Genomic DNA, 21,193 nt, shown 5'->3' on the forward strand with positions numbered 1-21,193 from the left:
TGTTTTATCTTTTTTTTTTAAGCATATGTGTATTTACAGAGTACAAAAAGATGATCAATACTGTTCCTTTCCATTGTTTTTTTATTTATTGATTGAATTGATGGTCTCCTTCTGTTGGCTCTTTGTTCATCACATACAATATCTCAAACATCATAGATTTAATTTAGATGAAACTTGAAGGAATAATGCATTTCTTGACTTTCTTTGTATCGTATGGAAACTGATTAGGCCAACAACCATGCTTCAGTGTCCATACGCATTACAAACAAGGTGACATATGAGTTAGTGTTTATTTGCATCGTTTTGGGGGGTATACATGATTACTGCTCCCTCATATTTGCATTAGCAAAAGAAGCAGAGCAGCTGCACATGAACTGTGCTTTATTTGTGAGTGCATGTTGGTAACAAGGATTAATAATAAACTTGCAGTGATCCGAGGAATCTGTGATGACTACAACCTGGACTTCCCGGCATTCTACGCTTGCATTGGTCTGTGGAACTGCCTCTTCCTCATCCTGGGAGGGATCTTCAATGTCAGCCTTGTCATGAAGCTCTTCAAAAGGTCTTACTACACACACACACACACACACACACACTTTTAATTAAACTCACCTTAATTCATTTTATTTGAGTACAATCCAATTTATTTAATTAATTCTTAAATTTTCTGTTGGTGTGCTTCCTTCTCTTCTCTTTTAAAAAGTTTTAGATTTTTTACTCTGTTTAAACAAATTTTACTTTTACTTTGAATTTATGTCATGAGTTTGTGTTTTTGTTTCACTGCTGCACAACTAATTCACACTTTAGGCACAAATAAAGTGATAGATTTTTATTGGGTTCGAATAAGGTCGACTGAAACCGCAGGATCATTTTCAGATATAAAAAAACATAAGCCTGCAAACTGTAATTTCACATTACAATTTTTATATAAATTTTGAGTTTAATATTAGTCTCCGCTGCTTGTTTAGAAGTTTTACTGTGTGTATCTGAGTTGGACTGGGTGCTTGGACACCAGACACCTGTATGTCTGCCTGCAGGTGTAGTTTTATGTCTTAGAGGTATAATAATTTTGTGTATGTATCACAACATGTATAGATTATGAAACAAACAATATTTCATACTTCAGTGATGTTTTCTAATTTAATTCAGTAACAATAACAATCAAATATTTACTGAAGACTCATTTTCTTTTCACCAATATTTTGAAATTGTACGGATGTTAGTTTTAATTATTATTTCATTATGTTATTCTCTTTTCTTTTATTAGTTTTTAGTTTTATTTCAGTTCATTTAACACTTTGCAGTTTTTTAACACCTTGTTTTTTACATACTATGCTATAACCGATTTGATTGTCACTTCTATAATGTGATGTTGCTGTGTTTTTCCAGGTCAACGGAGGAGGTCATCGCCTTGTTCATTTCCATCGCATTTGTAGTCGATGCAGTCAAAGGCACAGTCAAAAGTAAGTTTTCATTTGTTGTTGTCATTTTCATTTCAATTTTATTTACATTGTGCCAAATCAAAACAGAAGTTATCTTGGCCAGGGCACGTTTCACACAGAGCAGGTCTAGACAGTACTCTTTAATTTATAGAGACCCGACATTCCCCCAATGAGCAAGCACTTGGCGATGGCGGCGAGGAAAAACTCCCCTTTTAATGGGAATCAACCTTGAACAGAACCGGGCTCTAGGTGGGCGGCCATCTGCCTTGACCGGTTGGATTGAGAGAGAAAGGAATGGGAGAGGGGAGGGAGAGACACAGGGAAGCATAATAACAATAATAATAAACAATAATGATAATAATAAGAATATGACTATTATAATAATAAAAGCAGGCGTTGGCATCAAGCAGGACCACAGCAGCACGAGGTCCACAGCCACAGTCCATGGAAGCCCACAATCCATCACTAGGCGATCCATGACCATGATCCATAGCAACCTGTGAGACAGGAAAGCACAAAAACTCCAGGGAAGAAGCCAAGTTACTGACACACATGACAGATGTCTTTCTTCTTTGTTTTCACAGCTCAGCCTGCAGCTTGTCTGTGTATTTCTTCCTGCCACATCACAGGAATTTTGGCCGTGCAAATCAAGAGCTTGTCGTCAGCTCTGACTAATCAGAACCAACGCTAACGCTAGCATCATACCTGCTGTCACATCCACCACCAGACCTGGCTTACAAGAAGTGTCAGGCTGGCAAGGAATTACAAGCTAATGTCTGATTTTTAAACAGCTAATTTCCAAAGTATCTTAATTTACAGTGTACAATAGCTGAATTTTAGAGGGTTTTTTTTTTTTTTTTTAGGTGAGCAGCTAATTAATATTCCTGTCCTCGACTAAGGAATCCTTTGTTGACTCATAGTCATAAGATCTCTTCAACTCATCATTAAGTAAATTTAATTAGAATCTGTCAAATAGCTTTTCCCCGTATTATTGTTCTGCAGATGAATTAAGTCTTACAGAAAGAACTCACCATATTTCTTTATATTAGTATGATGCCAGATATAATTTTTATTATTTAAGTAGATTTTCTGAAAATAGACTATAAAAGACAACAACAACAACAAAAATCAGACCTTAACAACTGATTAACTAACTATTTAATTAATTAACTTTTTATTAGTTTACTTATGTAATGTAATGAGATTCTTATTAGGGATTTGACCTGTGGTGGATTTGATTAAGTGAGCATTTGGTGAAACACAGAGCCCTCTACGGTGTTTAGTGGTGAGGAGAGAGAAATAAACCCATAATGTCCTGTGTTACTCTGGTGGGTCATCATACTGAGAGGCTGAGAGAAATACGATGCACTAAATGAATCAATCCAGATTTTGAACCCAGCCTGCAGTCATATTTCACCACCCCTGCCTTTACTGCGCCTCATCTTAGTATATCATAAATATTTTACACAATTTAATTTTCCAAAAAATGAGATGACGATAGCAGAATGTAATTTATTTTGAATGCGATGTTGTCCTGTTTGGAGATTGCCGGTGCAGTAGTTCAATTTTCAGAAACCATTTGTAAAATACGCTCCGAGCTCATATGCCATTACCATAATATTAACCTATGCCATTTTGTAGGCACTTTTCATCCAAAATATTTCCCAGGAACATGAATGAATACATTTTGGGTTGTTATCCAGTCTCCCCTGTAGAACTTTGCTTGCCCCATAACTTTCTTCTGGTTTTATGAAAAGGCCTGCAGAGGGAGCTGCATGCAGGTTGTGTCACATGCTCTTCAATGACGATAGAGATGATTTCTACCTGTCTGGGGCTCTTATAGACAAGGTTGTGTCCTCCTTCTTATTTAAAATGGAAGAAGAACCATCGCTCTGCAGAATTTAAGATTACAGCCTTCTATGAAATTATTACTAAAGAGGCAGACACACATTGCGATTTTGAGGTTGATTTAAGTTCTGACATGGTTGTCTGGACTGATCAGGCCATGTCAGGAGATAAAATCAAGGATCAAAGTTTAAGGATTCTTATTGTTGGCACCATATACAGACAGGTGACAAATAAAAGGAAAAAACCTGAATAAATGAGTGGAGAAACATGACAAACGCAGATGCTTCCACACAGGTGCACTGCATGGTACAATTAAGCAATTAACATCCAATCATGCTCTGTGGCATGTATAAAAATGCTGAGCAGGCCCAGGTGATTCTTATTTTGTGTCAAGCTGGCAAGAGGAAAAGATCCAAGTGACTTTGAAAGAGGGTTCATCGCTGGGGCACGGATGGCAGGAGCTTCAGTCACAAAGGCTGCTCAGCTGGTGTTTCAATAGGAACAGTGACTCAAGTGACATCTGCATTCACATCTATGGGAGAGACTTCAGTAAATAGGGTTTGAAATTATGGTCAACAACGCACATTTGATGGCTGTAATGCTTGCACATAAGTGCAATGTGAAGGGAAAAACAGAAGAGCAACTCTTCCTCAGGTGACTGAGAATGCAAATGCAGGACGTGATCAGACTGTGTCAAGCAAGAACAATCTGTCAACAGTTACATAGAGAGGGATATTATAGTAGGATTGTACTGCATAAACCCCTCATTACAAAGATGAATGCACATTTGAGAGTTCAGTGGTGCAAAAACCATAGGCGCTGGTCTACAGAGATGTGGAACAAGTGATATGGTCAGATGAGTCATCCTTCACCATATTCTCAACGAGTGGGCGAGTGCATGTGCGGTGTACACCAAGAGAGCAGTACAGGCCTGAGTGGTTGACGCCTACAGTGAGGGGATCCGGTCTGTTATGCTGTGGGGGGGCATTTCGCTAACATGGTTTGGGTCCACTCGTCCCCTTAGAGGGAAGGGTCACTGCAAATCAATACAAAGTTGTTCTGAGTGATCGCCTTTATCTTATGATGAAACATTTCTATCCTGATGGGAGTGGTCTCTTCCAGGATGACAATGCCCCCATCTATAGGGCGCACAGGGTCACTGAATGGTTTGAGGAGTGTGAGGATGATGTGAATCATACGCTATGGCCTTCACAGTCACCAGATCTCAACCTAATTGAACACGTATAGGTGATTTTGGACTGACGTGTTAGACGGTGCTCTCCACCACCATCATCAAAACACCAAATGAGGGAATATCTTTTGTAAGAGTGGTGTTCATCCCTCTAGTAGGGCTCTAGAGACATGTAGAATCAATGCCAAGTCACATTGACGCTGTTCTGGCGGCACGTGGTGGCCCAACACCTTGATGTTGTTTTTTGTGCCTCTGCAATGACGGCAGCCGTGACGGGAGGCGTTATGTTTTCGGGTTGTCCATCCCGTTTTCATGAACATTATATCTCAGGAACGCCTTGAGGGAATTTCTTCAAATCTGGCACAGACATCCACTTGGACTCAAGGATGAACTGATTAGATTTTGGTGGTCAAAGGTCAAGGTCATTGTGACCTCACGTCTGTCCCATTCTCATGAAAGCGATATCTCAGGAATGCCCAGAGAGAATTTCATTAGTTTCTGGCCATAACTCAAGAATTCATATGCTAATTGTGACACAGTTTCACACAAATGTCTAATAGGAATAAATGATGAAGTGATGACATTTTATATCCAAAAGGTCAAAGATCAACTTCATGGTGACATCATAATGTTCTGCAAAAACACTTTTCTGGCCATTATTCAACGCCATAACTCAGGAACAGAAGGAGAGATTGTGACCATATTTCACATTTGGTCAGATACTGGATTGGTGACACAAATCCTGCCCTCAGAAAGATTTGTTGATAGGTTGCATAGATCATCCGTTGTTGGTGCGAGCTGGCAGATTAGCATACTAGCCACAGTCTTGTTCCTGTGATTTGTCACCCATCTGTGTGTGTGTGTGTGTGTGTGTGTGTGTGTGTGTGTGTATGTATGTGTGTGTATATATATAGCTGTCATTAGCATTAAGATTATTTAAAAATATATTAAATTCCTGCAACAGGAATCTGAGAATACAGAAGTATTAATTTATTTAACAGTTGAATATGAGACAGCAGAATAGTGCTGTACACCATGAGTGAGTATTTAATGATCAAGTTGATCAGGTGCAAAGCTGCAGCTCTCCTCTTTCAGCGTAACAGTCTTTGTTGCTGACGTGTTTGCCTTTTCCATGTTCATTGCAGCATAACCACTGCAAACTGTTTTTGGGGGATATTTATTGCTGGTTTGATACAGTTATATACAAGATTTCTTGCATATTTTTAGGGTTTTCCAAGTCAAGTCGATTTTTATTTGTATAGCCCAATGTCACAAATTACAAATTTGCCTTAGAGGGCTTCATAATCTGTACAGCAATACGACATCCTCTAACCTTAAACTCTTGATTTGGATAAGGAAAACCTTCCTAAAAAAACGGGAAAATGGAAGAAACCTCAGAAAAGCAACAGTAGAGGAATCCCTCTCGTCCAGGACTGACAGACATGCAACAGATGTTGTATGAACAGAATGAACTAAGAAAGAAAAATTACAGAAATACAGCATGGAAGAATTGGATGACAAAATTATAGATAGATTGATAACATATATAGGGCTCCAACTAAAGATTATTTTCATTATCGATTAATCTGTTGATTATTTTCTCAATTAGTCTGCATGTATGACACAGAAAAGCTTCAAATCCTCACATTTGATAAGCTGAAACCAGCAAATAAATGACAAAAAAAGATTATTCAGTTAAGATGATCAACTAATTGTTGTGGCTTTAAATATATATGAAGAATGTGATCAGCAGGAGGTAAAGCAACTTGTCTTGTGCCATGTGACCTCACCGCTGGTGACAAGACTAATCATAGTTTTACCTGTCATGTGGTGATTTCCTCTGGATTTATTATTATTATTAAGTATTGCTGTGCTAATTTCTGACTGTGAAACTGACTAGTGAAAGTAGTTATGTGTGGGGCATCTAACCGTGTTGGGTTCAATCATTTTTAAAAGTATATTTGGGGCATTTTGCCTTTATTAGATAGAAGACAATAGATGATAGGAAAAGTGGGGTGAGAGATGCGGGATGACATGCAACAAAGGTCCCTGGCTGGACTCCAACCAGGAAGGTTGCAAGTACATGGTCAGCATCTTTAACACCAAGGCTACCATGCCCCCTCACCCCTGTTTCAATAATCTATATTACTATCTATTCCCAGCTGAACTGAATACTGTGGTGATGTGATTTCAGTCTTTCAGAGGTACTACCACGCACCGACACTGGCCAACAGAAGCATAGAGGACTTACCCCGGGGTGGAGACCTGCTGGGGGGAAACAGAAGTGAGGTGGCGGCGGGCTTGGTGCTCAACACCCTCCCTGAATCCTTCATCCAATGCACTCGAGAAAGGCCTGTCCTCTGCCTCCTGCTGATGATGGGAACATTATGGATGGGTTACACCCTCTACCAGTTCAAAAGGAGGTACGCGCAGCACTGCAGCGCTGCAGCACTCTTAAGATAAATCACTGGAGAAGTTTAAATTGTGTTTGGATGGAAGCACTGCTGGCCAGATGAATACTGCTGAGTAGGGCCTTGACTCTAAAGACTGTCAGGAGTGACAGAGCTTGCGAGAACTTTCCAGACAGGCTCTTACAAAGCTCCCTTTTCTGTTGAGGCTTCTGTTCTTCCCTGTGATTTAATAAGCATTAATATTCTACTTCTGATTGCTCCCAGTAATCAAATCAACCTCAAAGCTGGATTCAATTGTGTAAGCAAAAGGAAGACCAAGGTACTTAAACAGTGTCAGGATTGCAGCCATTGTCCTTGTCTTGTCCATAGTAATTGTATTCCTCTATTATTTGTCTCTCCCCACTCTCTCCTCTCTCTCTCTCTTTGTTTCTCTCTGTCTCTCTCTCTCTCTCTCTCTCTCTCTCTCTCAGTCCATTCCTGCATGCCAAAGTGAGGGAGGTGCTGTCAGACTGCGCCCTGCCGATTTCAGTGCTCATGTTCTCCTTCATCGGCTCCTACCTGTTCAGTGATATTGAGCGTTAGTATCATTTATTGCTTCCCTGGACAGTTTTTCATGTACAGGATCATCAGTGTGTGTATCGGCCTGCAACACATGTGGCCAATATTATACCTTTGTGTTGTTTATTTGTTTTGTTTTGTTTTAGCATAATTGTGATTCAGCTTTAAGACCTCAAAGAGGTTGTGAAACACTCTGACATCAGAATTCTTTACTTCAACTGTGGGCTAAAAATCATGTCAATTTTGTTAAATAAGCCACTTAATCTCCCTAGCATTACAACAGTGGATATGTTCCATTCTAAAATTTAGACATTAAAGAGGACCTATTATGCTCATTTCCAGCTCTATATTTTTATTCTGGGACTCCACTAAAGTAGCTTTGCATGATTCACAGTTCAAAAAGCTTCTTATTTATCTAATACTGGCCCTTTATGCAGCCCTTCAGTTCAGCCTCTGTCTCTTAACAGGCAGTCTTAGCTCCTGTCTCCCCCCTCCCAATGAGCCCACTCTGTTCTTATTTGGTCAGCTTTAGGATGCCTAGCGAAGGGCAGCACATATCAGAGTCGTGTTAAGTTACTGCTGATGAAAACCCTACTTTCTAATCATGCCAAAAGCTTTTAAGTGACTAAATAACAGGATATTTTTATTATAGAATTTATAGTAAATGAAACATATTCATTACCTTATTAGCAGAGCTTCATTAGCAGACATTGTTCTTCAATAAAAAACAGTTCTACACAACAAGATATGGAGATATTTGGGGCAGTTTGTTAAGCGGATCAGTTAGAAATAATGCAGGGAGGAATAGTACAAGCAGAAACAACCACAGTGGTGATGATGTATGATGAAGAGTCCACGGAGGCTTCCATGTTGCACTCCCATGTTTCTACAGTAACCCAGAGCGGACAAACCAAACACTGGCTCTAGAGATGGCCTTTCATGTTTTTTACAAGTTTCACAGCCACCGTAGGTTCTTGGAAGGGGAGGGTGAGGAGAGGGGTATTCATTTGGTTGCAATCTGCAACCTCAACACTAGATGCCACTAAATCCTACACACTGGTCTTTTAAAAGCAAGGAAAACAGCAACAAGAAGAATAAAGATTTTGAAAAATAAAGTGCTATGGAATCAAGAGGCAGTTCATAATGCATTAGAATTAGCACTTATTTCACATGTGATCAATGAAAACTTTGGGATAAATTTCTACCTTTGACTTTAAATCAAAGAGCCAGATATTTTCTAACACAGTTGCTCATCTTTTGTACCGATGATTCATCCAGGATAGTTTCATGCCCATCCGAGCCTCGTAAGTGCTCAAAACGTCACCAAAATTGTCCATGCAGAAAATGAACAGAACTTTTACTTCCCTGGATGTCTTAGATCACTCCTCCTACTTCACAACTCGATGCAACATGCACAGGCAAATATGTTTTCTCACAGCCTTTTAATTAATGATGAAGTTATTAGCAGTTGTGTTTCTGTGGTGTTAACTGGGGCAAACGGGACTGAGGGAATAAAAAGTTTATTTCTGACATCTGCAATATTAATGTCAACATTGTTATCGGAGGTTGGTTTATTGTGAGAAATAGGCTTGTGATTTGTCTCTTTGCTCTAAAAAAGGTGTACTTTAAATCGGCTGAAAGTGTTTGGTAAAAAAAAATGTACATCTATGTGTAAAATGAAGGAAAGCAATTGTAAAAAAAGCTGTTAGTTTTTTATAATTTTGTGACAACACAATGCTGTTTTGGATATATTTATATTTTAGGCATTTTGATTCTGGCCCTAACCTGCTGAGGACTCACACTTAAGGCCTGTTTACATAAAAGACAGGCTTTCTAACTGCAAGGCTGCCCTTATCTGGTGCCTTTATTGTCTTTTTATCTTCCTTAATCAAGGCATAGGCCAAAACATAATGGAGATTCTCAGTTTTTATCTTCTATTGTTTAGCATTATTTTGAGTCTCCATTCATTGTTGCCAAGGCAGCAGCTGTTCTCCAAGGGTCGACACAGAAAGCCAGAGATGAGCGCCAAACCCTCAAGCGAATTTAAATTTTAAGTGCCTGGACAATTTTCTGTTCCTTTACCTCCGGAGACAATAAGTCATAAGATAATAGACCCATTATTGTATTGTCATTTCTTCCTAAATTTAACCAACTGCAGTTAATTCAACAGCATTTTGAGGGAGGGAGGGGGGAGGGGGGGTGTATATAGTCCAAAATTAGATATCCAGTATCAGAAAAAAATTACACACAAGTAGATAATGATTGTTGTTGGGAAAACATAACAGTTATGTTTTTGAAGATTCTTTTCAAAATAGTTTTCCCATCAACAATAAAAGTCCACCAGAGAAACTTTTCTTTTTTATGACTTTGATATTACAGAGATATAATCAAGTAGGTCATGTTGTTTTCTCTGTGATTGTTTTATCATTTTCTCTATAGAACATCATAAAATAGAATATAAAATGTCCATCATTATTTCCCAGAAACAAAAATGGCACCTTCATATTGCTTGGTAACAACACTCCAAACCCCAAAGATATCAAATTTGATACACGACAAAGAAAATCAGCAAATTCTCACACTTGAGAAGATGGAACCAGCAAATGTTTGACATTTTTACATTAAAAATGGCTAGAACGATCAATCAATCGCAAAATAGTTGCCCTTTATTTGCTGATAATCAAGTAATCAGTTAATCAACTAATCGTTTAAGCTCTAGTTGTAATTCTTCTTCTTCTTTGATCAGTTCCAGTCTTTAAAGTTCATGACCGGCCCATCTTCAACGTGGCTCCGTTCGAGCGGCTCTCGGCCATGAACGTTGTCAGCGCCATGGGCCTCGGCTTCCTCTTGGCCCTCCTCATCTTCATCGACCAGAACATCGTCGTCTCGCTGACAAACGCACCAGAGAACAGGTAAAGATTTGCTTCCGAGATTATCAGAAAGACTTCCTCATGACTGTGTCATCCTCATCTCATGATCTGTTTCATCTTAACGTACAAGACTTGGAGTAATTTGCAGGTATTTAATGGTTAATTTTTAGTGCATTTTACAGAGAGGCTGGTGCAATTTGGTACAAAATACAAGAAAAAAATGGAAAAAGTGGGGTTTTTTTGTGAGTGCTGACTCGTATTTTGGTTCACTACATAGTTGTTAGTTTGCAAAAGACTTATTTTTCATTATATCTAAACAAAATAGTCCAGACAGAATGATAATAATGAGGGTGAAACCTGAGATCAGAATAATAATTCTTATGTATCTTGTCAGTGTTTCGGTTCTAGCAACTGACTTAAACTCTTCCCTCGACTCTTCAAAAAGCCACCAAGGACCTTTGGGGATCTACTGACCCTACTTAGGGATCTGCTGCGACCAGATATTTTTCCGGTCTGTTAGGGAGACCACATTAACTGAGCCAGAAACTTGACCTCTGAGTCAAATCTTCGCAGTCAGGGAGCTCTGAAGAAGCCTCAGAGCCAAAATACAATGTTGAGCTTTTACCCTCTTATTCAAAATTTGCATTAGACAGACTAATTTAGAGCTCATCCATCCCCCATAGATGTACCATCAACCAGCCCTGCAGTAAAAATCTATGATGAGGGGATTTCAAACCTTATCTTCAACATTTTTTGGGCAGAAATTAATTGGATCTAAATGTCTGTTGCAAACAATGAAGAATTCACTGGAGGGCAAAACAATGACTAGCATAGCATAATAGAGTGCTTTTTGAGTATCGATGTGTCCAAGTAAAATTAAATTACATTCAAAGACTGTAAGTGGTGACAGTAATACCAATAAAAGGTCAGTAAACACAATTTGCTTTGTTTCACCTGAACTTCATCCTTTGTGTGTCAGTAACAACAGGGCAAAAAGCTAGAAACAGTCGTGGCTATTTCTGTTCTTTCTTTCATCCAGCACATTTCTTTGTTTGCCTGACATATTGATTTTTCTTTTGTCTTGAAGTTAGTTTTCTTTTTTTTTTTTTTTAACCATTTGGATTTTTTTTTTCCACCTGCACAGATCTTTAATAGCATTTCTTGTTTGTTTTCTGTCATCATTTATTTATTTAAAATATCTGTCATCATTCTGTGAAGAAACATAGACTGAACAAACCTTTAATCTAATACTTGCTGATACTTTTCCACTAAAGGAAAATAGGTGAAAATAAACCTTGATGACAAATAAAACCTGCTTTTACTTACTTAGATTCATGCTTAATGCATTTAAGTTTTTATCCAGAGTGATTTAAATTGTTCTGGTTTCAATGTCATGCTCAAGGACACGTCAACAGCGGTTCCTAAATTGGGGGTCAGAGCCTCCTCCAAGGGTGTTACAAGATAAATTTAAGAATTCATGAGATAATTGACAAGGTAGGAAAGAAGAAAAAAACATTTGCTGCACAAAATGACAATTATTTTTCTTTTCTCGTGGAATACTGGATAATAGTGTCTGTTACGGTACAATAATTACTTTGTTGTAGGTACTGCTTTATTTTTAAGGGTTATACATAAACCATAAAGGTTTTGAACCACTAGTCTAGATAAGAACATGGTGTGTTTTAGGGTGACCCCAACCTTGAACACACAAACACACATACACGCACACACGCAAAACCCGCTTACAAAGTCTATTGAAAAAGCAGGGACGATGCACAAAAATGTTGCGTGGCATCATAAAAGTGGCAGCTCCTTTGATGTAAAGTTACAGTAACGTCATGCTGGATCTCTTATGTCATCATCAGTGACATATCGATTTATACTTTACTTCCTATAAAGACACGAGAGGACACACGATACATGACTTTGTATCTAGAACGAGAAGAATTAGTGAAACATAGGAGTGAGTTGAAGGGCATCATTAACCTCAGGAGAATGATGCCCTTTGTGTATATGTGTGTGTGTGGATGGATTACTACTGTGCGATCACTTCTATATAATACTGTATGCAAATTTGTGTCTTTTTAAATCTGTGTGTTTATGTTCACATGTACAACGTGTGTGTTTATTCGTGTGCTTTAAACGAGTTGTTGCTGTGGTTTTACCCCGTTGTTGTGGTGCACTATGTCGTGCGTAACAGTTGTGTTGCTCCTCAGGTTGCTGAAGGGCAAGGCGTATCACTGGGACCTGATGCTCTCTGGGCTCATTAACATCCTGATGTCGGTGCTGGGGTTGCCCTGGATGCACGCAGCCTTCCCTCACTCCACCCTCCATGTGCGCCAGCTGGCTTTCGTGGAGCAGCGCGTGGAGGGAGGGCACCTCTACGAGACGTGAGTTACCCGCCCTCTCACCGCCGGCGCTAATCAGACGCTCAATTAAAGGTCGTCTTCAGAGCGTGTGGTGACTGTAATTTTGTGTCGCAGGCTACTGTATCCTGCCCTTCTCTGATTGCATGATTACTATGTAACCTATGTAACTAACCATTTTCTCTTTGGGTGGAAGAGGTGAGGGAGTTTTCAAGAGATGAGAGGATTAAGTTCATCATTCCAGAAATATGCAAAATTATATAGTTAGCTTACAGTCAGGATTACTTAAGTAGTTAAGTGTGATAAATGGGGAAAAGGGGACAATCTTACATAAGAACAGGAGATCTAATTAGACATACTGGGTTTTCAGGCTTCTTGAAAGTATTTAAACGTCTTGAACTAATATTCCAAATTTCCAAATCTGAGTATTTATATTATATTTGACTATATTTAAAGGCATGTAGTGGTAAAACTATCCAAGAAAAGGAAAAGGATAGATATGAGGAGCAACAAAAATGGTCTAAAAAAGACAAGTGGACATTAAATAAGATGATAGAAACTATATAAGCATCATATACAAAGAGCGAGAGCAGCCATACGTCCAATCAGAAGACGTTCACATCAGAACAAGTGAAGTAAGTTTTTTCCTTGTGTGGGAGGAAGGTCAATTACAATCTCTGTCTTCTATGTATTGAGTTTAAAGAAGAAACGAGGCCAGTTGATGGTGTGTCTTAACAAAAACTCACTCATACAACAATCAGGATATAGATTTCTTTGGATTATTATAGTCCTACACGGAGGAAAATATATGTTCTCCTCAAACTCTGACAATTTGGAAAATTCTCAAGTTATCAAATGGAAAATGTGCAGGAACACTGATAAGAAAATCCTTGAAAAAAATATTGTCTGTTGCATTGTATGAGGCAATTGTGCGCTTTCCAGTGACCATTCATTTATGTGTGTAATAGTGTGTGTGTGTGTGTTTGTGCCTCCTCAGTATCGTCCAGGTGAAGGAGACCCGGCTGACGTCTCTGGCTGCCAACATTTTCATCGGCGTGTCGGTGCTGCTGCTGCCCGTCCCACTGCAGTGGATCCCCAAACCTGTCCTCTATGGCCTATTCCTTTACATCGCCCTCACCTCCATCGATGGAAACCAGATGTGCGACCGCATGGCTCTCCTCCTCAAGGAGCAGGTGTGTGTGTATGTGTGTGTGTGTGTGTGTGTGTAAGAGAGTGAGATAATAAATGAGTGTGTTTGTGACCATATGTCGATCGCAGGGCTCTGCAGATCAAACGGTTGACTGGCTGCCCGGTGCTGGAGGACCAAACCTGAGTCAAATAATATTTGCAAATATAATTTTTTGTCTTTGTTTTAATCTACTCAGAATACCAGGTGGGTGGGGATTAGTGAGATTAGGACAGATCAGCTAGGAAATAAACATCATTATAGTGTTGCCACATCAGCCACATGTCTTATTGTTTTTCATGAACACGTTTATATGGTCAGGCAGATTAAAAACATTCAATCACATATGTGCAAACACTACTTTTCCCAGCGATAGAAAATACTAGAATCTCTCTCTTGAGTCTCTTCTTCTCAGTGTCCGATTTCACCTTCTCCACTGTCTCAAGAAGAGATGCAGCAAGACATTTTCCTCTAAACTGTACTTGGTAACTTCACACAATGGTGCCTCCAAATGGTAGTGAGAGGTAACTGTTCAAAAAAAAAAAAATGTTTACTTCAGTGCCCAGAGATCCTGTTGGCAGTGAACTCCAGACAATATGATCTGGGCTCATATTTATCAAACTTACAAGAGTTGCAGTGAAGAATGTTCTTAGGAGTGAAAATGTTATTTGCTGAGGGTGAGCAACAACAAAACATTTATCATAAAGTGTAAGACTTTCATTCAAGAGCCAACATCTGCCAATCCTTACATTTTACTCCGTGATGTTTTAATAAAAGTTCCTTCTATTTGTGTGAAATCCTTAATATCTCCAGTAGAAATTAACATGTGAAATTAACAAAAATGTAATGTATTCATAATGTATAAATATATACATATGGATGAAACTGGCTGAAATGGAAACAAAAAGAACCAAACTAGACTAGGAAAGAAATTGTGCTGCTGGTAGATGAGCTATATCCAAAAAATCATAGAATAAGGAGAATTTAGTAGCACATTGATAAGTTTATACAATGAAAATACATAGTGAGCTTTATTCTTCTTATTTGCACCATTATGATAAATGTATAAATGGTGTAACATCTAATCAAACACAAATAAAAGCTAAAATTACCCATTTCCATTTTAAGTATCGCCACAGCTAACAGATTATTCATTAAGACCAATTATATTTTTGTATGTATATGTTTTGTCTGTTCTGCAGCCATCTGGATCTGCTCTGAACTTCTTGAGATAGACCTCAAAATTCCCTTTAAAGACATTTGATCAATAGTTTTGATTCTTGTATTCTAAAAGTTTGCAGTGAAGGATTTCACTCAGCAGTCTGATAAATGTGGGCCCTGGTCTACCGGTACAGATTAAAAAAAAAAAAAAAGATGAGAGATACAGGAAAGAGTTAACAATGAAGAAGAAAGACTAGGACAGCACTCCAAATTGAAGGGCGTCCTGCTCGAAACGTCTGTGTGGTAATTAAAAAGTCAATTTGGAGTGCTGTCCTAGTCTTTCTTCTTCATTATTAACTAATTTGAGGATCCAGCAGCCAGTGTTCATGGTATTATCGTGAGTAGAGAGCGTTGTATCTTCTTTTTTTAGATACAAGAAAGAATCCATCTCTTTCTGGATAGATCAGTTATTTCTGTATTTCACCTTTTATTTACCTTTCAATAAAAATCACAATATTCAACATGAATGTAAGGAAATATTTAGAAAACGTAAACATTTCAGCTTTCACAAGTACAGTCTCCTTCTTGCATTGACAAGAAGTTTTGTCACAGTTTGAAGTTTCTTTTGTTTGATGAGAGATTTTCAGGCTTCAAGCAACAAAGATGGAGATTTGTTGAGTCTCGTTGTTGTATTTTCCAGATAAGTCATGTTTCCAAAACGGTTGCAGGTATTGTTTGCAGGATCGTGAAATGGTTTTCTTTGCATGGGTATCTTGTAAATTTTGATTTATCAGCTCATGAAAGCTTGTGAGCTTTTAAAAGGTTCAGACCTGATACTAAATTAGATGGAGGAGAGTTTGTTTGTTGCAGCTACACACAGATTGATAGGAAGACAGGTGCATGTTTACATAAAAATCTTATCAAATGTAGGTTTAAAATAATATCAGCAACTTATCTCCTGTGTCTGGTCTCACCCATCCACACAGGGAACCCTCATGCTTTAAATACTCTTATAAGAAAGCATCCGTCGAAAGCTAAATGTTATATACGCTTTAAAATCCAGTCTTCTTAGAGGTGTGTGGGCCGTCCACTTCCCTTAGTCATTTCTTTAAGACAGTTGGAGACCTGAGGATAGTGAGGAAAAGAACCTCAGGGGAGATTGTATTTTAATCTGTCCTGATCCTCTCACCTCCTGCAGACGTCTTACCCGCCCACCCACTACATCCGCAAAGTGCCCCAGAGGAAGATCCACTATTTCACCTTCCTGCAGATGATGCAGCTGCTGGTGCTGTGTACGTTTGGCATGTACCCCATACCGTACATGAAGATGATCTTCCCTCTGGTCATGATCCTGCTGATCCCAATCAGGTACGTCCGCGGCCATTTTGTCGCCGAAAAATGATTTTCTAAAGTGCTTTAAACCGGAATGACATCCAGCAGCACACAGTTAACGAGCGCCGCGTCTGACCTGAATCCGCCCTCAGGATGAAAACAACATGATATCTCTAAAGAACACAAGGCGATTCTAGTTTTATTCATCAATTCATCTAAATTCTATGAAACAGTTTAATGTGTTTCAGCTGGAAACATCTGGCAGCAGCTCACATTTTGACATGCAAATGTTTTGTACTGCAGTTCACCTGTTCAGTCTTGTGAAAACAGTGACTGCAGCACTAACAGCAGATGTGTGTGGTGCATTTTATATGATATTCATACTCACTACAACTCTCCTGGACTTCTTTTGGTGCATCAAACTAGTTTTCAATAACGAATAATGGTTTGAAATAGTTCATTTCACCTCTAAAGAATTATTTATATATTACTTTTCATGGTTTTAAAAGGAGGTATTTTTAATTTTTTGTACCATTTGCTATAATTATTGTGTCCATGAGTCACCATAACCAATTCTGCTGAAACACACTGTTTGAGGTTCATTAGCGTCTAAGTAGCAGCGATATTAATTAGAGCTGCAACAGTTAGTTGATTTTTGAGTCAAATAATCATTTAAATAATTTTAAGCAAAAATTGTAAAAATTCACAGGTTCCATCTTAGAAAACATGAATATTTTCTGTTGTTTTATACTGGTCAGACGACACAAGACACATTTTTCACATTTTACTGACATTTTACAGACCACACGAGTAATCGATAATCAATAATGAGAATAACTGATAGTTGTTGCAGGCCTAATATTAATGATCCATTACATTCATTTGGTTACAGTCTTGCTAGTTACACCTTCCCCTTTACAGTGCATCTAAACACCAGTAGTAGAAAGTAACAAAGTATAATAAAGAGTAGACTGAGTACTTTTACTTTTGATACCTTGAATGACGTCTGGCAGTCTACAAACCTGCTGCTAAATATGATCAGTTTGTCTGATGTAACATCACACTGATCATCATTTCAAATTGACTTGTTCAATTATGTAATTTCATCATGTTAGAGAGTTTGTGAAGCTTTAGCAGACCTTATCAGACTTGGCTCAAGTTACACTACTTCTGTTTATCATTTAACTCAGCAGATATGTCACATACAGTTGATGTTCATGGCTTCCTGTTGCAGCCTCAACAGCTGCATTTCGCCGCATTGGAAGAAAAAGAAAAGTCACACAATGTCTGCGAAGTTAAAGATGTAATGTTTTTTTACGGTCGCTTTCCCACCCAGATCTCCGCATACTTGTACATCAGCCACCACAGTATCGTAGACTCGCTCTCTCGTTCGCTGTTACTACTGAGAAGGAAGTGATAAATCTTGTGTGATAAGATCTGACATTTCAATGGTTTTGCTTTTTTCCGAATGTTTTCCGTCTCATTTCTGGCCTAACAAGTAACAACTGAGATAAATTCTGTCTGCTCTGCTCTGTGTTTAGGAACAACGTGCTTCCTCATATCATTGAGGCCAAATACTTGGACATAATGGATGCCCAACACATGTAGCCACAGATGGAGACAAGCTCTGTGTCCACAAAAAAGACGTCTGGAATGGAAAAAAAACACAAAAAAAACACAAAAAAAAAGAAATGAGGGATGAAAAAAAAACATATTTTTCAATGCAAAACTGTATGGAAGCAAAAAGGAGAAATACCGACTGTTTTGATTTTTGTATCAGATAAGAACATTCTTACAGGTGAAGCACTGGAAATGTGGGGAAGTCGTGTTGAAGAAGAGAGACGAGAGCCGTGGGAAATGTTTTCCAAACGTGGACAGACAGAATCTCTCTGAGGAAAAAGCTCTACCAATAAACGGGACCGTCCAGAACTCCCTGTTTCACCTCCGTTTTGACCCTGTCAGATCGCTCAGTGCCATATACCTCCATGTTCTCCTCTCACACCTTTTACTTTGTATGGTAACACTTTACTATATCGTTATTGCAGTGTATTCATCTGTGTTTTAACCTGTGGGGTAAGTACTTGAAGTACTCACTAATACTGTGTAAGTAATAAAAATGCTGCCCAGTGTATATTGTATAGTACTTAGAAAGGTGTAATGGCACAATGTAAGTATGAACAATATCTTTTTTGACACTTTGCACTCACATTGTGTTTTTTACACTGTCATATATAAGTAAATTTTACATACTTACACCGTGTTGATAAGTACTTAAATACTTTTCCATGGGTGAATTAACTGGTAAGAACACTGCATTTAGGCCACTGTACATCTTTACCTTTTGTATTTCTATCATTGTGCAGTGTTAAAACCTTTACATTCCTGAACCTTTTAGCTGTGATTCCCCCAGTTTTTTCTATAAAGGACACTTGTGCCCGCACATATTTAGTTTCTAAGTCATTCCAGCAAACGCCAGTGTTCATTAAGGAGAGGAAAAAGAGTGTGTGTGTGTGTGTGTATGTGTGTGTGTGTGTCATGGACACATAGCTAATCTGTCCTTCATCTAGCTTTCTGTCAGCTCTTTAGAAAAACCTAATTTTTAAGGTGGAATTTAAGTGCTCAACCGAATAAAAAACACATTCCACAGGTATATGTTATATGTAATTATTTAGAACGACAGCACAAACCAAAACATATAGTTAAATCTTTATCAAAATCCTGAATATATTAGAATATATTATGGCAATATACGAAGAAAAAAAAATATTTTAGGTTTAAATTGAAATAGAATATTTATTTATCATGATGACAGTTTATCTTTTAAGTACAAAATTATAATATTGTGTGTTTACCCCGAACTGGAAGGAGATCTTTGATTCTCTCTGCTCCTTTACATTCCACAGTTGCTGATTCTTGTATTTTGAGTGTTTGTCTTACATTCGGCTTCGTCGCAGTGTTTACATATCAAAGTCCCTTCCAGCTCCATGTCAAGGTCCAACACAGTTCTGGTGCATTGCTAGTAAAGAAGAGAGGAAGTACTGGTGAAAAAAAATATAAATAAATAAAAGCTTGTTGGGTTTTTTGGGTTCAACGAAAATGCATCCTTTTTTTATTTTTTATTTTTGTGGACAAGTGTTCAAAGATGAGTTTTAGAATAATCCGGTCTTGTTTTCTATTTAGATGTTATGATTAGATCAATGCTTGCAAACGTTGTCATGTAATAATCCAGACGTCTGGAAAGATTATCTTGTTATCTACAAATGGAAAAAAAAAAAACATTTCTAAGCACTGGTTTGCTTAAAGCATGTCTCATCTGGGTTTTTTGATACAATGTGATGCCAATGGACATGTATCCTACACACACAGAGAAAAAAAAAGAAAAAAAAAAAGAGTAGCAAGTCAAACAGTAACTTCTCAATAAACCGAATGCAATGCTCAATATTCAGCAATACTGTGTATAAAAACAGAACTTCACTGGTGAGATGCTGGTTTTACATCAAACGCGGACCCATCAGTGAAGCAACAACAGGCCAGCTGTATTTTTAAAGACGGCAACTTTTCAGTCCATCGTCATGGTACACACACACAAAAAAAAACAAACTCTGCTCTGTGCTGATTCAATTATTGCACACATCAAGAAGAAGAAGAAGAAGAAAAAAAAAAAGAAAAAGTTTGCCTGTCAACGAGGCATTCACAGTGCCGGATTTTATTACGGTTTAGTTGCTTTCCCAATATCCAAATGGCAGCTCCCTCATGCGGTTCTGTTCAACTTTGTCTTACAGATGTGAGAAAGATGTCGAATTTAAGCAGATGTCTCATACCGAGATAGCAAGGCATGAAGGGAAGCTTGGGAGCATTTGCATAATCCTTGGACTAAGCCTTAAGACAGCACTGGTGAGAGAAGAGATTGTGAGGTATGAAGTAATATGTACAGTTTGCAATGCAAAGTTTAGTTTTTATCAACTATTCATTATAATCCATGGCAAGGTATTAGTTTCTAACTTTGGACCGAGTACAGAGATTTAACCATTCTTCTACTTATGTGACAGTATTGTTGATGTTCCTTGATATCTTCTCTGTACTGATGATTTTTGGAATAGCAGCAAACTTCTCTCAGAGGACTTAACATTGGATTCAGAGTGAAAGACATATTACTCTGTTTGTGAAACCTTGACTCCACCTCCCCCCCTCCCCCTCGCCCCCTCCCTCCCCCTTCACACTCTTCCTAATTGGATTTGTTTGAAATTGCGTACTGTGGTGTTTTGTTTTGTTCTTTCTTTTCCCGATTTCATATAGCCTACTTTTTCTATTCATGAATGTAAGATGTGTGGATTTTTATATAGCATACTAATTTAGGTGTCAAACAGAATCTGTAATTTTGTCAAAAAGATCAGCTATATTTGTAAGCTGTAATATGTAAAAATGAGAAAAAAATGGTTATCAAACAGAATGTGTTGGTTTATTATAGTATATATATACTGTACACTGAAAAAGAGAGACTATCTCAAGCTGTTTGCCAAATAAAAAGTAGTAGTGATGTAAATATTCATGTGCGCTTTGTGTTTATTGAAGGTAAACAAGCAACATACCCCAAAAAGTGTTGCATCAACCCTTTTTGTTTGACCGTTTCTCTAGAGCCAGCCTTTTTGGTTCATGACAGGGTATCACAAAAGGTCAGGATGTCATGTTAAGGGTTACACATGCAGTAGTACATGCAGTGTGTTTTCAGTACAGGGGTTTATCTGTTGTGTAGTTACTCAACAAGACAATCTATCCATGTGAATCGACTCAATGATAACTAGTGCTGGGAATTCGACCTTTTGAAAG

The 21,193-nt window shown here is 38.2% G+C and overlaps 1 protein-coding gene across 7 annotated transcripts in view; it reads left to right on the plus strand.

The window, feature by feature from the left end:
• The window catches only part of slc4a11 (solute carrier family 4 member 11), a 126,315-nt gene extending 105,406 nt beyond the window's left edge, over positions 1-20,909 (plus strand). For 6 of the 7 annotated variants that reach the window (XM_042388104.1, XM_042388101.1, XM_042388105.1 and 3 more), the window contains 9 exons: positions 430-562; positions 1,390-1,463; positions 6,677-6,905; positions 7,364-7,470; positions 10,198-10,363; positions 12,538-12,711; positions 13,685-13,880; positions 16,233-16,402; positions 20,149-20,909. In XM_042388104.1, coding sequence (XP_042244038.1) covers positions 430-562; positions 1,390-1,463; positions 6,677-6,905; positions 7,364-7,470; positions 10,198-10,363; positions 12,538-12,711; positions 13,685-13,880; positions 16,233-16,402; positions 20,149-20,392 — 1,493 coding nt within the window. In that variant the 3' untranslated portion in view covers positions 20,393-20,909. Of the gene's footprint in view, positions 1-429; positions 563-1,389; positions 1,464-6,676; positions 6,906-7,363; positions 7,471-10,197; positions 10,364-12,537; positions 12,712-13,684; positions 13,881-16,232; positions 16,403-17,907; positions 19,831-20,148 lie in introns of those variants that run through there. The other variant, XM_042388107.1, reaches the window with a different exon arrangement.
• The last annotated feature ends 284 nt before the right edge of the window (positions 20,910-21,193 follow it).

This window comes from Thunnus maccoyii, chromosome 16, assembly GCF_910596095.1.
Source record: "Thunnus maccoyii chromosome 16, fThuMac1.1, whole genome shotgun sequence".
Lineage (NCBI taxonomy): Eukaryota > Metazoa > Chordata > Actinopteri > Scombriformes > Scombridae > Thunnus > Thunnus maccoyii.